Raw genomic sequence first — 16,220 nt, 5'->3', positions numbered from 1 at the left:
CTACCTTCCTAGCTGTTGCTTGCCAGAGAGATGGATCCCAGAGGTTCCCACACTAGACCTGGTGTGTAGCTGAGAGAAGTGGTTATCTACCCATTGCTAACGACAACACAGGATATGCCTTCAGGAGACTAGAACACCAACCCGGGACTGAACCAGGATACACTGCATCCCCAGTGGAGGATCAGTGTCAGCATCAGGGGGCGCTGTTCAGGCCATACAGCCTCATTTGGCTATGGACCCCAAAAACCCCATTACCTGCTTATTACACAGGTAACAGCAGGTTCAGCTGTGGTGCCATCAGCACAAGTACAGTCAACAGTCTTCCAGTTTATGTCCAGGCCCCTCCCCGTTAGAACGCTCATTAGGTAACGAACAGAAACGTACATCCAGAGACAGCCACCACTTTGCTAAACAAAACATATACCCAATTACTGTGGCAGTTCAAAAGAGAACGGTCCTAGTTGGTGGACCTTTGCGGGCGGTGGTGGCGCACGCCTTTAATCCCAGCACTTGGGAGGCAGAGACAGGCAGATATTTGTGAGTTCGAGACCAGCCTGGTCTACACGAGCTAGTTCCAGGACAGGCTCCAAAGCCAGAGAAACCCTGTCTCGAAAAAAAAAAAAAAAAAAGAGAAAGATTAGGAGGTGGGGCTTCTTGGAAAAGGTGTGTCACTAGGGGTGCGCTTTTCAAGTTTCAAAAGCTCAGCCAGGCCCAGTCTCATTCTCTGCCTCCGGCTTGGGTAAGAGATGTGCTGCTAAGGAGCTCTGCCTGCCACCCCCCTCCCCCACGAGGATCACAGACTCACCCTCTGAAACTGTCAGGAAGAAACCAACTGAAGTCTCGGTTTTACAAGTTGCCTTGGTCATGGTGCCTCTTCATAGAAATAGGAGAATAAACTAAGACAATTATCCTCTGAGTATTTGTGCACTGGAGTCAGACTGTAGCTGCCTCTTCTTGCACCGGGCGGCAGCCACTATAAACCATGGTGACGACAAACCGACATCTGCACACATGACGGACTCTCTAGTCAGGTAGGTGTGCCACGGAACACGCTTCTTTCTGGGCATCATGAAACTGGACCGAAATGGGCATTAGATGATCCTGATCCACTATGCCCAGGAGTGAGACACTACTTCCAGTGGGTGCAGTGGCTGCCTCCTTTAAGTTGCAAAAGGGCACCAGGTAAACAAACAGCAGTCATGTGTGGGGCTTTCTATTCCCATGCGAGGGGACACACCTAGAGCCACTCCTAGGCCCTCTCTGAGCTGTCAGTCACCTCCTATAACCTAGCTATCCCAGGTCAGCCGCTGACCACCCTCCACCTGTCTTTACAACATAGGCAATCCCTAAGGATGTTCCTGCCACCTTTCCTCTCTGAGATACAACTGTAACCAAGTACGCAGAGGGAAATGGATCGGCCTCCAACACGCCTTCCCTCTGTAATTATGCACAAACTTCCCAAATACAGAGTCCAGCGTTCGTTGGGGAGCATGTCCAGTTTGAAAACTATACAATCTGTTTTCCTGCACATGGTAAAAAAGAACGCTTTACTCTTTTACGCCTGTGCTGTGGCTATGCAGCTTGGCACTCACCAAGGTGTGAAGCCATTATCTGTCACAGGAATACCCAGTCCCTAAGCAAGGGCCCTATGCTGGCAATATAAGCAAAGCCCTGGCTAAGCTTATTACCAAACTCAGAACTACACCCATCAGATGTCTCTTCAGTCTAAAATTCTGGTAAATGGAAAAACACCACACAGCTGTGGTCAGGATGTGTGCAGTCACTGGATAATAGAGAACCCAATTAAGATACAATACTTGGTCATGCAAGATGCTTTTGACCACTGGCTCAGGAGTGTGTGCCCTTCTGACAGCCTGGATCGCTTTCGGAGGAAGGCTCCACAATTGTCTGCTCCTGGTTTGGTACAGCAGCCCAATGGCTCAGTTCTCAGGGGAAATAGTATCTCTAAGGCTCAGGGACGAGAAAGGAAGAAGATGCATGAAAGCGCCAAGAGCTGGAGGGGGGGGGGGGGACTGGGTTCAGGGCTGATGCCCTAACCTGTCCTTACTGTGGAGGAGCAGCAGCTGCCAGAGGACCAACTAGAGACCCAGGGTCAGAGGAGGCATCAGCACAGAATGTCAAGCCACCTAGGTAGGTGAGAGCTGTTGCTATGCCCTCCAGGTAGCCAGGACCTGCCTGGTCCTACACTCAAGTCGCCTGGCGGGGGGGGGGGGGGGGGCGGTACCTCCTCTTCTCACCTCGGGCACTAGTCCTCATAAATCAGTACCGCTGAGTCAGAACAGCTACCCAAGTCACAGGAGAACTGGAGTCATTCTTTAGGCTGCGGCACCGTTACAGTTTGAAGACAACGTTTACATGAATTCATACACCAACATATACACAGTGATATAGCAGGTATTTGTAAACACTAAACCTCTTCACGGCAAGAGCAAAGGTCAGTCTACCCTCACGGGATGTCAATCACATGCTGTCCATTACAGAACTTTAAAAGGCAGCTTTGGTTTTTGTGAATAAAATAAAATAAAAACACCTTCAATGGCAGGGGGCCATTATCCTGGGCTGGTCTCCAGTACCCGGTTCCTATATAACAAACTGGAACCTGCTTTGGTACACGAACAAACCAAACTCTAATTTGGAAGTGGGAATTTTGTAACCAATACCCTGATTTTAGCATGAATGAGCGTCAATGAGTCCCAGACCTCACAGTTCAGACCATACCAACTTGGGCAAATATCTGCATGTAGCCAACCCAGTGATTTCTTCCATATTTCCCTTCTCAGTTTCCAAGGGCACGACCCTCCCTGCAGTCTGAACACTTTCTATGTACAACACCCCCAAATTTGTGAATTTTCCTTTTTGACAGTTAAGGCGCCATAGGGACCTTGAAGCCCAGGACCCCGGGGGCCGCCCTCCCCACAGGTCGCAGGTGTGGCTCCTGCCTCTCTCCATCCCTCTACCTCACTGCTTCTTCTTTTTACTTGCCGGACTGTCTAGCACTTCAATATTGCCTCTGCCACCTTCTGCACTCGGAAGCTTTATGTTGTCCACAGTGACTTCGGAGGGGGTGCAGTCTTCATCTTCGTACTCTGAGCTGTCCGCGGAGCTGTCAGGGGAGCTCTCTTCGGAGCTGTCCTCTTCCTTTGAATCTGACCGATTAATCTCGAATAAGGCCACATCCTGCAGAAAGTGTCACGTTGAGAACTCTACTTCAGGGCAGTTCTGTAACATTTTCTAATAAAGTGGCAGGGTTGGCTCAGTGGATCAGGGTGCTTACTGATCTTCCAGAGGACCCAGTCCAGGTCCCAGCACCCATTACCAAGCTTCAGAAAATCTAACCCTTTCTTCTAGTTCTTCTGACCCTCACAGCCACGCACATTGGTAACAGACACACACACTGACATGCACACAAAAAATAGTAATTCTTAAATGAAAGCAGAAGAAATTACTAATATTTATTATAGATTCTTGAGCACGGGTTGGGCTGTGAGCTTTACATGAACAACAGGTAAACGCTTTCGGTGGCCAGAAGACATCAGAGCAAAGTCAGGGTTGGTTTGAAGGGTTTATTTTACTTATGTTGTTAAAAAGGCTCCTCCTGGCGGGAGAGATGGCTCAGCGCTTGAATGCACGAGCTGCTTTTTCAGAGGACCTGGGTTCAATTCCCAGCAACCATCTGGCTCACAACTGTCTTTAACCCCAGGGGATATCACACCCTCATACAGACATGCCGGGGAGACACCAATGCACATGGAAAAAGAAGTCGCTCCTGCCTAGTACATACCCAACACCATTCTCAATAAAAACAGACTAGAGCGGTGGGCCTCAGCCTTCCTAATGCTGTGACCTTTAATACAGTTCCTCGTGCTGTAGTGACCCCCCAGCCATAAAACTATTTCATTTCTACTCCATAACCTTAGTTATGCTATTGTTAGAATCATAATGTAGGGGCTGGAAAAATGACTCAGAGTTTAATGGAACTGGCTGCTTATAGGTTCTGAGTTCCAGTCCCTCACAATTACCTATAATGGGGAGGGGTCACAACGTAAGTGTCTGTGTTTTCTGATGACCTTAAGCAGGTGGAGGCCCACAGATTGAGAACCACCAGGCATCCCATCAAACACCTCAGACTTAACAAGAGATAGGAACATTGGCCATGGTAACACAGCTACAATCCCAACCTCTAACCCCAGCAATGGGGAGATTGACAGAACAGTTTGAGGCCAACCTAGGCCTCAGGTAAGGCCTGGACACCCAACTCCACTCCCTCAAGAACACCCTACAGCTCCTACATTAATTAATGAGGTTTACATTTCTGAGCAAGGACCAGCAAATTATACCCAGCAGGCTGGATCCCACCTGCTCCCTGGTTCTGTCCAGCTCCTGAACTAAAAATGGTTCCTATGCCCCCAGAAAGTGGCTGAAAAGGGGAAAAATTTAAATACTGAATGAAATACAAAATTGTAGCCTACTGCAAGCTTCTGCCACCAGAGAGCCCCAGGCACAACATCCTACCATGAAAAAAACACTCCCCTTGAACTTCGAGTCAAATGCATAGCCTCTTGCCTTAAAAAGGCTTTAGTGGCCATAACATACAATGTCCCGCTTTCTTGTTAATGTCAACAGCTGTGCCTGGCACTGAACAGCACGTGAAACAGGGCAACAGAGACAGCACAGCCTATGAGAAATGTTCGACAATTTAAAAACCACATTTTACTTTAGAGTAAAATTTCCCATTATCTTCCCCCATTTCGTGGCAAGTACACTAATCCCATCACGTGAGTCAACAGGGCAGTTACCATCTGTACGATGTTCCCGGATGTCCCCTCGGTGTTTTCAATATCGAAGCGATCCGCTGGAGCAACCGCCATTTCCTTCCGAAGCTTTTCATTGGCCTGGGCCAGCTGTGGGAGGAACGCCTGCACTTGGTCTAACACTAGAGAGCAAACACAGAATGCAGCCATGTTAGTCATGTCCAGACTCCACAACTCCTGGTGAACACTTCGGAGGAGTGCAGCAATGAACCCATCAACAACTCAGGCCCAGCTTCTGAGCTGCCTCGTGTGGGAGGGTCAGAGGGGTCAGCTCAGATGGCTGGGGACTGAACCAGGGCCTTGCTTTTGCCAGGCCAAGGGCTCTACAGTCCCAGCCCCTCTTTGGGACTCCCAAAGCAACAAGCCCGCACGACTCAGCAATTATTATTCAAATGTTCTGTTTCTCTTTCACCCTGAAATTATAAAATTCTAGAAGGTTGGCATTCCACGAAGGGACTGAGAAAACAGGCAGAATGACCTAATGGATCTAAGAGCGCCTGATCCTTACAGTAAGGCTTACAGGGAGTTCAGGGCCAACCTGAGCAACATAGACCCTGAGTCGGAGAATTCTGCCAGGCGGTGGTGCTGCACACCTGTAATCCCTGCACTCAGGAGGCAGAGGCACAAAGATCTCAAGTTCAAGACGAGCCTGGTCTACAGACTGAGTTCCAGACCAGGCTGGGATTAAAGGTGTGCTCCACCACCACCCGGTTTACTTATCTTAAGAGCCTTATGTCATTTAAGAAAATGTTTTATTTTAGGAGGGAATGCTTCAGTTCTGAGGACACTTCTGTAACACAGGCTACACAGGGGCTACACAAGCTGCATCAAAGCAAAGCCGTTAACAATAGTGTTCCCCAGAACCGTATTTAATATTCCAGATCATGTGAACGGTAAGTGCTTTTCCAAACAAGTGAGTCTTGAGTACTGTTCAAGCTGGTCTCCAACATGCTACCATTCTCCTGCCTCAGCCTTCCCACTGCATCGCAGCCAGCAACAGTACTTTCAGTTTCAAAAAGGAAAAAGAAATGTATTTTGAAAAAATCTTCAGGCAGATTACGATGAGAAATTTTACTCCTTAGACAAGGATTTACACAATACAAGACTTGCGGTGTCTGACTCTGTGGTCTGATATGAGCCACGACGTCCAATCCCATCAAATGTGAGTTAATTGGCCTAAACTGGGGGAGCGCCCCCTAGAGTGGAAAGGCTGTACTTACAAGGGCTCCTCTGCATCTGAACTGTTTGAACAGTAGAGGTCTTCCTGGGCTGGGGCTTAGAGCTGATGAGCAACTGGTCCCAGATACCTGAAAATACATACAATTGACACCATGAATGCAGCCAAGCCAGGAGTGCCACTCAGCCACGGATGAAGAATGAGAGGGGACCATCAGTAACAGCTCCTGGGACTGTCTTCAACCTGGACCATTCCAAACCCGGGGGTAGAAAGGACAAACACTCTACAACATTGTGATTCTTCATGTACAAACCAACTGTCCATCCCATACACTGACCGCTCAAGCCTTTTCACACACAGGAAAATCTCTTTACTTTCTAAATCAAAAATCCCGTCACTCTCAATGGAGAGATGACCCGGGAGACTTGGAATGCTCCTTAAAGCCTAGTGCTTTGATTAGTGTTACGTTCGGAGCAAAGCCAGAGCTTGGGGTCAATAGCTTTGCTGTTCCCAGCCAGTGACTACCACCATGCCGGTTTTTTACTACATAAAGCGGGGTCCTCAGGATACTTCCGCAGGCGTCGGGGATGCAGGGAGGCTTGAGCTGGTTAATTTCTGACACTACCACTCTCTACACAAGCTTTGGCAATCAGGAGTGCAACTCCCTCAGATACACTTCGTTCTTAAAAGGTTCCCACTATACTTAATACGCAGACACAAGAACTTTTATGTTTTTATGCGTTCGATAAAGTTCTATGGGTAGCCCCACCTGTTTGAAACAAAATGTGAAAACGGAGGCCTAAAGAAGGCTACTTTTATAAAAAGTCCCACTGCGGAGTAGGGATTTGAACCTACAATTTCCATTCTGTATCCCTCCGCCCGCCTCTGGCTCCCAAATGCTGGATTTAGGTGTGAGCCCCCACGCCCGGCTGAACCCATGCTTTTCTCTTCTGTACCACACTATCTGAAATGCTGAGTGCATTTCCCGCACACGCATCTCCCTCCACCAAGGTGACAATGAGGAGGGCGCGCCTAAGACAAATATTAAAAATGGTACCTACCATCCTGGCCAAGCTATCCCAGGTCCTCCCTGTAGCATTCCCTAAGAACTACCCGGCCTGTATCACCAACAAACCCCAGCGACCCCTAACAGTGTTCCGGTCTCCTCGGAACACTCCCCCCGCCCCCGGGCCAAGTGTCCCCGCCCCCGGAGCATCTCTGACTCCTCAGCATCCCCGCCCCCCAACATCCAGGGCTCTACAGTATCCCCGCCTACCCGCGACCCGGGAGCGCCCCGTGCTCCTCAGCATGCCCATCCGCCCCCCCTCAACGCCTCAGGCTTCTCAGAATCCAGGGCTCCGCAACAACTCCGGCACCATAGCGTCCCGGGCTCCGAGGCATCCCTGGCCGCGGAGCCCGGGCTCCACAGTACCCCGGCCTCCGGAGCCTCCCGGGCTCCTAGACATCCCCGCCTCCCCGCGCCCCGGAGCATTCCCGGTCCCCCGGAGCACCCCGGTCTCCCAGGCATCCCCGGCCTCCTAGGCACCCCTGGCCCCGGAACCCCGGGCTCCGCAGTACCACGGCCTCCGGAGCGTCGCGGGCTCCACAATACCAAGGCCTCCGGAGCGTCCCAGGCTCCGCAGCATCCCCGCCTCCGGAAACATTCCCGGTCCCCAAGAGCGCCCCGGCCCCACAGGGTCCCGGGCTCCTAGGCATCTCCGGGCCCGGAATGCCCCGGCCTCTTAGGCATCCCTGGCCCCGGAGCCCCAGGCTCCACAGTGCCCCGCCCTCCGGAGCGTCCCGGGCTCCGCAGCATCCCCGCCATCCGAAGCATTCCCGATCCCCCGGAGCGCCCCGGTGTCCTAGGCATCCCAGGCCCCGGAGCCCTGGGCGCCACAGTACCCCACCCTCCGGAGCGTCCCGGGCCCCGCGGAATAACCGAGCCCCGCCAACCCAGAGGTCCCTCCGCCGCCGCTCACCCCGCGAACCCGAGCTCCCCGCGGTCAGCAGCTCCCTGGACACCGTGACCTGCGAGCGATCCCCAGAAGACGACGAAGCTGCGGGAGCAGAGATGCGCTCACCGTGCAGCTCCATGCTAGCAAGACAGCAGGAGAGAAATAAACCCGGATGGAGAAAGGCACGGGTCGAGGGGCGGGGGCGGGAGGCGGGGCCAAGGCGGCAATTGGCGGAAACCGGGAGTTGGGCGGGGACAGTGGGAGGAGCGGGGCGAGACCTCGTGCAGGAGGCGGGGCTGAAGCGTGGGCAGCTGGGGACAGGAAGCGGGATGGGGGGGAGGCAGCGTGGGCGAGCGCCAGGGAAGCACGCATAGGGCTTGATCCGCCCCCGCCGAGGGTTGGGCAAAAACAATCTTCCTTGTTTTTGTTGGTAGAGACTCAGCCGCGCTCGGTTTAGCCCAACGAGGCCTCTGTCTTTCTATTTTTGTTGTTGTTTGGGGAGGAGGTTTCTGTGGTCTTGAGTTTGCGGAAATCCCGCTTTAGTCTCCAAAGGCCAGAATTATGGGTGGGAGACACCACGCCCAGCTTCTCTATCCTGTTCTTAAACTATATATAATTTTGTCATCCTGGCCTAGGTTGATCTCAGACTAACCATTTTCCCGCTTCAGTTCCTGTGTGCTTAAATCTACCAGCGCTAATCATCATACTTGGTTTCAAATATTTGTAAAATGAAATCTTGCCAGGTTACTCAGGTTGGTCTGGTAATCAAGGTCCCCCTATGTCACTCAGCCTCCTAAATAGTTTAGATTACAGACCTGGACTTGCGGACCCAGCTAAATTTACTATAGAATTGCAAACACGAAGTTCAGCATCTCGACTACAGTTTTTACATTTGCCATGCGACAAGCCTTTCGAGCATTTTCCATCTCGACGTCCTACAAGATTGTTCCAGGTGATAGTTAAATGGTAAAATATGAATAGTTAAATGGTAAAATATGAAGGGGACCCTGAGGTTGGTCTCCAGCACCAAAACAATTTTTTTTTTTTGGTTTTTCGAGACAGGGTTTCTCTGTAGCTTTAAAGGTTGTCCTGGAACTAGCTCTTGGTGGAGTGCCCACCAACGTGCGCCACCACCGCCCCGCACCAAAACAATTTTTAAGAAAGCTGAAACTGGTGGCACATACCTTTAATCCCAGCACTCGGGGACGCAGAAGCAGGTGGATCTCTGTGAGTTAGGCCAGCCTGGTCTAAAGAGCAAGTTCCAGGGCCACACAGAGAAAGCCTGTCTCAAAAAATCAAAAGAAAAAAAAAAGAAACTGAAACTAGACCCATTGAACACCAAACCCCCCATTCCTCCTTTCTTCCCGCCCCTGACACCAAGGCTCTCCTGTCTCTTTTCATAGAAACAGAATCGTAAGCCACTTGTTTTTGTGACTACTTTATTTCACTGAAAATAATACCTTTAAGGTTTACCAGAAAGGATTCCTTTCTATTTTGATGCTGAATAATATGTCATTGGATTACGTACCACATCTGCTTTTGTGGAGGAAGGGATTTGTTTGGGAGGACAGGGTCTCACTATATAGCCCAGGCTCTGTAGTTGAACTCCAGGCTATCCTCAAACATTCCCAAAGTGTTCAGATTACAGACAGGCTTTGTACCAGGACTAGTTCAACAGCACGCTTTCTTTGATCTTAGATACTTGAGTTCCTTCCACCTCATGGCTGCTGTGAACAAGGAGCTGCTGCAAATGTTGCTTCAACCTAAGAATAGTAACACAAACCTTTAGTCCCAGTACTCAGAAGGCTAGGAGGCCAGTGTGAAAGATCCCCACAGTATAGACAAACAGCTAAGCAGCAGCAATGCCAGGCTTAAACTTTGGAGCAACACAAGTAACATTAGAGCAGGGAAGTTCGACTTGAGAACAAGGGCGGAGAAGCCAGGCAAGATATCTGCGGTCAGCCGGTCAGCCATCTGGCCCCAAGCGATAAGGAACCCGCAGCTGGCCTGCTCTAATGAGAACATCCCGTTTGCTTAGGGAAACAGGATGCCTATAGTCAGCACATGTGCCCAACTTAGAATATCAGTAATTCACAGAAGAGACAACTCCCCCTATGAAAGATCCCAGCTTAGCTGCTGTAACGTCATTTCACAAAGCTTTTGACGAACGACTGTAAGTGCAGAGTAAGGTCAGGGTCCCTGGCTGCAAAACAGGATATTTATATCCATAGATTCGGACAGGACATCAATTAACAGGATATCTGTTCCCATACATCTGTGCTGGGAGAGGAAAAACCACCTGTGCCCCTTGCCCCATTCCAACTGACCACTAACGATGCATTTGCTTCTGTAATCTGCTTCTGCTGCCCTCTTTCCTATAAAAAGACCTTCCCCCAGTCTGCAGGCGCGCTTGTCTCCCGAGAGACTAAGTCGCCCCAGGTACCTGTGTACTGAATAAAGCCTCTTGCTATTTGCATCCGAAGAGTGACTCGCTGTTCCTTGGGAGGGTCTCCTCAGCCTGAAAGACTGCCCACCACTGGGGTCTTTCAAGTGGTTCTTTGTGAGTTCAAGGCCAGCCTGGTCCACAGAGCAAGATATAAACCTGTAAGAACTACACAGTCAATCTATATTTCAAAACAACTTTGTGTGTTTGGGGGTCGGGGACCACATGCCATGACATGGGTGTGGAAGCCTGGACAACTTTAGGGAGTCAGTTCTTTCCTTCCACTTTGCTGATTCTATGAATCAGAAAATTATAACTGCAGACAACTTTACCTGATGAGCTATCAGTCAGCCCAGATAACACAAAATATGGTCCAAGGACTTGAATACATATTTCTTATTTTTTGAAAGTGCACGAGCTTTTTTCGTTGGACACGTCTTGCATTCAAAGTACCCTTCAGTGACATCTTTAGCCTGAGGTTATTTGCTACAGTCCTTTGTCACTCCAGAACTGCAAGCAGTCACTTGAACATTCGTCCTTGACCACATCTGAGCTCACACACACCATACACACAGACACATGCAAGTCCAGGACCGTCTCCAAGCAAACTGAGGGACTGGAGACTATGTTATAGTCCCTGAAAGGAGCACACACAGGACAGGCTTCTAAGTGGGCCGTGGTGGCAGCTGCCTGACTGTGCTGCAGCAGAAGAGGCAGCAAGTGAGTCTGAGCCATCTGCCAAGAACTGCACCAGGAAAGTCGCGGCCATTCCCCTGCACCAGGAAAGTCACAGCCACTCCACTGCACAGTGACCTGTGATCCAGCTGGGAAGTGGAAAGGGGCAAGAGGAGCCAGGACTCTAGACCGAACTGGCCTCAGACTTGTGTCAGCTCCCTGCTTCTGCCTCCTGGTTGCTGGGATTCCGGGCTCTTGCCACCAAGTAACCCAGGCTGGCCTCAAACTCACCCTGTAGCCAAAGATGTCCTGATACTCCTGTCTCTCCTCATCACAGCTGGTTTGTGTAGTTCTGGGGATCAAACAAACGCCTTGTGCTTGCATGCTAGGCACGTACTCTGTCAATTAAGCTACATCCACAAACACTGCATTTTTTTTAAGTCAAAACTATTGTAGTTATTTCCATACCTTTAAATTTTTTCTCCTGGGTTAAGTTTCTAGGATCTTGCTCTAGAACAACAATGCATCTAACACTAGCTTTTCAGCCTCTGCTCTAAAGTATTTTAAAAAATACATTCAGAATTAGGTAGGACACTAGCTAGCCTGGCTTTCTGATAGAAATGTTTACTACAAAGCAGATGCGTGTAAAGGATGGAACAGACCTCTAGGTGGAGACCCTTGTTTCCTCCTTAAAGGGTTAATCCAGGTGAGGACTAGGCTAGCTGACCCCTAGGAAGGTTGGTTCATCTTTGCTTTCCCTGTTCTGAATTCCCAGCCCCTAACATTGTCCTCACCAGCTGCGCTGCCTCGCGATGCCTACAAGTCAGCCTGCCTTTCTTAGACCTATTTCTTCTAGTCTTTTTCAGATATTGACCAGAGGATGTTTTTCAGACTCCAGAACTAATTCTTAGGCTTCCTTATTTTTTACAAAGCTCTCCTCCACAGGGCACTTGGCTGTGTGCCTCTGTGTGACAGACCTCCACAAGGCCTTATCTCAGGCCAACTGGGTTTTGTTCCTTCTCCGTTCTCCTCCTCCCATTGCAGGCTTAGGAGTTTGCCTGGAGTTTGCCTTTTAAACCCAATAAATTGTCCCCACGCTTTTGTTTGTGTCCATCCTTAAATTATTCTACTAACAAAACTAAGAACCCCAAGAACGGTCCCTGATTTCTCAGGTATTCTATAACAGCTCTGCGGGGTTCCCCAAAGTTTCAGTAACGGTCCTTTCCTGGCCTTTAATTCTTCCACTGACAGAGAAGACGAAGCTGTTCCTGTGACTGTGGATAGCATCAATACAACACAGCAGAGCTCAAGAGGGGGCACAGTCGAGAGCTAAACTGTGGGAGAGGACCAGCTAAAACGCTTGTTCTCCCAGGTTGACAAACCATGTACAGCTTGTACCTTTTCCTCTCCTCGTCCTGCAGCTGCAATCTTCTTCCATCTATTTCCTGTTGAGAATGTTTTACAAGTTTACACATTCTGATTACAAATGGGGATAGGCGCTCCCAGGACCCTATCCAGGACAGAGAGGTCTTCGTTATCATAAAATAAATACGTTCATGTGGTCATAATATCCGCTATTCCCTTTGAAATGGCCCAAACAGAACACTACACAGTGGGCACAAACTTCAGATGTATTTAGCAGAGAACATGGGAAGGACAAGGCCAGAGATGGCTGCAGGACCTGATGTGGACACAGCACATACACTTTGTACCTCTTTGCTTGCAGAAACTCAGCAGAATGCAGTGTATTGGCTAAGTCCCTGGTCTCCCATTCTTGTTTTTGCTGTTGTATTGCTATAATTTCTCTTATAGATAAGTTGTAAAAGCAATGCTATATACCTGTTATGCAGATTCCAAGACAAGTACATTCTGCCTCTCTTTTTTTTTATTTTTCTTTTTTTGGTTTTTTGAGACAAGGTTTACTCTGTAGCATTGGAGCCAGTCCTGGAACTAGCTCTTGTAGACCAGGCTGGCCTTGAACTCACAAAGATCCGCCTGCCTCTGCATCCCGAGTGCGCCACCACACTCCTGGCTTAATTTTTCTTTCTGGATGAGGCAGGAAGGGTACACTAGGGACTCAAGAGTATTTTTTTGTTAGATGGAATATCACTGTGTTGTCCTGGCTAGCCTTGAACTCACTACGTAGAGTTGCAGAATATTTTATAATACTGAGAACCCCAAGACTGAGTTATTTACTGAAAAAACCTGCTTCTAGCTGTGGTATGGCTCAACCCTAGCACATACCTTTAATCCAAGAGCTTTCTACTTGAATATTGTAAACAGGATTAAATGAAGCCAACCCCATAGGTCAAGAGGCAAAACAGCCAATCAGTTGACAGAAAAAAAAAACTATAGAGAGTAAGAGGTGCTGGGCCTGGTCGCACAGGTTTGCAATTCCAGTTACAGAGAAACAGGGCCATTACCCAAAGTCTGTGTCCTAGCAAAAAACTCCACCAACGCAGCTTAAAGCATACAGTATGCAGTTAAATTCTTTTTTTTTAAATAAATATCTTTATTTATATTGTATGAATGTTTTGCCTGCAAGTATATCTGCTTGCCATGTGCCTAGTCCCTTAGAAGAGGGAATCAGATCACCTGGAACTGGATGTAAGCGGTTGTGAGCCACTGTGTGGGTGCTGGGAATTAAACCTATGTCCTCTGTGAGAGCAACCAGTGCTCTTAACCGTTAGGCCATCGCTCCAGCCTCCTACAGTTAAAAATTCTACATTAAGTAATATCCAGGATGATGGTGTAAGCCTGTAATCCAAAATACTTGAAGGTCAAACAGACAGATTTTAAGTTTGAGGCCAGCTGGAGCCATCTAGCTCATTTTTTTTAATTAATAAATTATTCTGCTAGGAATAGAACCAGAATCAAAACCCAAATTGCAAATAAAAACAGAAGAATTCGGGCCGGGCGGTGGTGGCGCACGCCATTAATCCCAGCACTCGGGAGGCAGAGGCAGGCAGATCTCTGTGAGTTCGAGGCCAGCCTGGTCTACAAGAGCTAGTTCCAGGACAGGAACCAAAAAGCTACGGAGAAACCCTGTCTCGAAAATATATATATATAAAAAAAAAGAATTCTAGATGTGTTCATTCATTCATTTCAAGTGGATAATTATAGAATATTCCCTTAGGGTTGGCAAAGTCAAGTGAGTATGAACTCCGAGAGGTGGACAAGTGGTAAATCTTCACAACTGGGTGGCTTTGGGTGCTATTGAAACCTTAAGGAATGGTTACTGTGGAAACAACAAACAGACACTCAGTCTGTCTGGTGGGTGTAGATCAGGGCAGATTTCTGGTAGAATGGAGTCTTCCTCATTAAAAAGAACAAGGAGCTTAAAGGTCTGGAGGCCAAGAACTCAGTGGTCCAGGTTGATAGAGATCTAACAGGGCAGAGCACCTTCTAAAGACACTGGGGGCAGGGACAGCTCAGAGACACTCCCAGCTGCCAAACAGAAATGCCCCTGGCCACTCTGGGTGCTCTGGCAGCACTGCAGGAGTTCATTTTGCTTTTCCCAGGATGTGTGTGCATGCATGTCTGTGTGCGGATGCAAGCATGGTGATGTGGGAGTCCCCTCCGTATGCTGTGAATACCATTGGTTAATAAAGGAACTGCTTTGGTTCTATAGAAGGGCTATAGGGGAACAGAGCTAGGTGGGTAAAACTAAACTGAATGTTGGGAGAAAGAAGGGTGGAGTCAGAGAGAAGCCAGCTGCCGCCGGAGACAGATGTGTTGAAACTTAGCTGGTAGGCCACAACCTTGTGGTGATGCACAGATCAATGGAGATGGATTAAATTGAGATGTCAGAGTTAGCCAATAAGAAGCTAGGGCTAATGAGCCAAGCAGTGATTTAAATAATACAGTTTCTGTGTGGTCATTTTGGGGCTAAGCGGTGGGAACCAACAAGCGGCGTGGGTGCCTCACAACCATGTAGTAGAGGTCAAAGGACAACCTTGGTGTTGGGTACCACCTTCTACCTGATCTGAGAGAGAGTCTCTTGTTCACCATTGTGGATGAAGGACTAGCTGGTCTTCGAGTCTGTGGGAGTTCTCCCTTCTCATCCCCCATCGTGAAGCAGGAGTGTTGGGAATACAAACACAAGCTACCACACCCAGCTTTGTGTGGGTTCTGGGGGGAGCAGAACTCAAGTTCTTAGGCATGCAAAGCAACCGCTTTTGCCCCCAGGCCATCTCTCTAGCCCCTTTCCTTCCTTTCTTATGCCCCATTCCTAAAATTTATCTTTCCATGACTATCGATGCTTCTTATTTCAATCTAATATTATGTCCTCTTATAAGTCTTCATTGACTCCCGCCCCACCCCCAACTTCCAAAGGTTCTTAAGATGCTTCTGCTCCATACACTATGGCCTCTCAAATTTCCCCAGGCTTCGTAGCTGTAGGCATTGTATTGTGTGTTAAATTGTTTGTCTTCTCTGATATTAAGGCAGTAGTAAACTTGGAGTGTTTTTCATTGTATTTTTTTCTTTTTTTTTGTTTGTTTTGTTTTGTTTTGTTTTGGGGGGGGCTGCTGGGGAAGAAGCCCAGGACCTCAAGCTCACTAAGCACCTGTTCTGTTAGCGCTCTACACGCCAGTTCTAAACTCAGGAGGTTATTAATCTGTCCAAGGGATGTGGAGAATGAGAGTAAATACTCAATTTATTGTAGGTTCCAGCCATGACAAATTCAATAACTTCTCAGTAGTTTTCCCTAAAGCAATATGTGGTTCCAAGAAAGACCACAAACTGGGACCACCTAAGGAAATTCCTAAAGTTCCAATCACCCTAGATAGGATCACCTGCCAGCACACACTGGCGCCTTTCACCAGGACACTCCTGACAAACATCAGCCAATCTGGGGTCCTACACCTGAGAAATCCCTCACCCCCTACCTTTGCTACTATGAAAACCCAACCCCAATTGAGCACTGGGCTCTCCAATCACTCCAATACGTTGGACACACGAAGAGTCTGAGTTTGCAAACTTGTATAAAAATAAAGACTCTTTGCTTTTTACATACAGGACTCGGTCTCCTACCTGGTTTTGGGGGAACTCCGTGATCTGGACATAACACTTATAAGGTATAACTCAGAGCAGCACCTCTACTGCAAGACCAACATGGCTGTCTCATTGGCTCTCAT

General features: G+C 48.7%; 1 protein-coding gene across 2 annotated transcripts in view; it reads right to left on the bottom strand.

The window, feature by feature from the left end:
• Positions 1-8,105, bottom strand: part of LOC121443839 (uncharacterized protein C12orf45 homolog) — a 73,221-nt gene extending 65,116 nt beyond the window's left edge. The window contains exons 1-4 of one of the 2 annotated variants that reach the window (XM_041645604.1): positions 7,989-8,105; positions 6,053-6,139; positions 4,818-4,954; positions 2,979-3,198 (exon numbers count right to left, since the gene is read on the bottom strand). In XM_041645604.1, the coding sequence (XP_041501538.1) occupies positions 2,980-3,198; positions 4,818-4,954; positions 6,053-6,139; positions 7,989-8,103 (558 nt within the window). In that variant the 5' untranslated portion in view covers positions 8,104-8,105 and the 3' untranslated portion in view covers position 2,979. Of the gene's footprint in view, positions 1-2,376; positions 3,199-4,817; positions 4,955-6,052; positions 6,140-7,988 lie in introns of those variants that run through there. The other variant, XM_041645603.1, reaches the window with a different exon arrangement.
• Positions 8,106-16,220: the final 8,115 nt, after the last annotated feature.

The sequence above is a fragment of the Microtus oregoni genome, unplaced genomic scaffold (assembly GCF_018167655.1).
Source record: "Microtus oregoni isolate MIOR12 unplaced genomic scaffold, Mior012 000113F_ref0000058, whole genome shotgun sequence".
In the NCBI taxonomy this organism is placed as follows: Eukaryota; Metazoa; Chordata; class Mammalia; order Rodentia; family Cricetidae; genus Microtus; species Microtus oregoni.
Note: the sequence above shows the minus strand (reverse complement) of the source record. Positions and strands in the feature narration are given on the sequence as shown.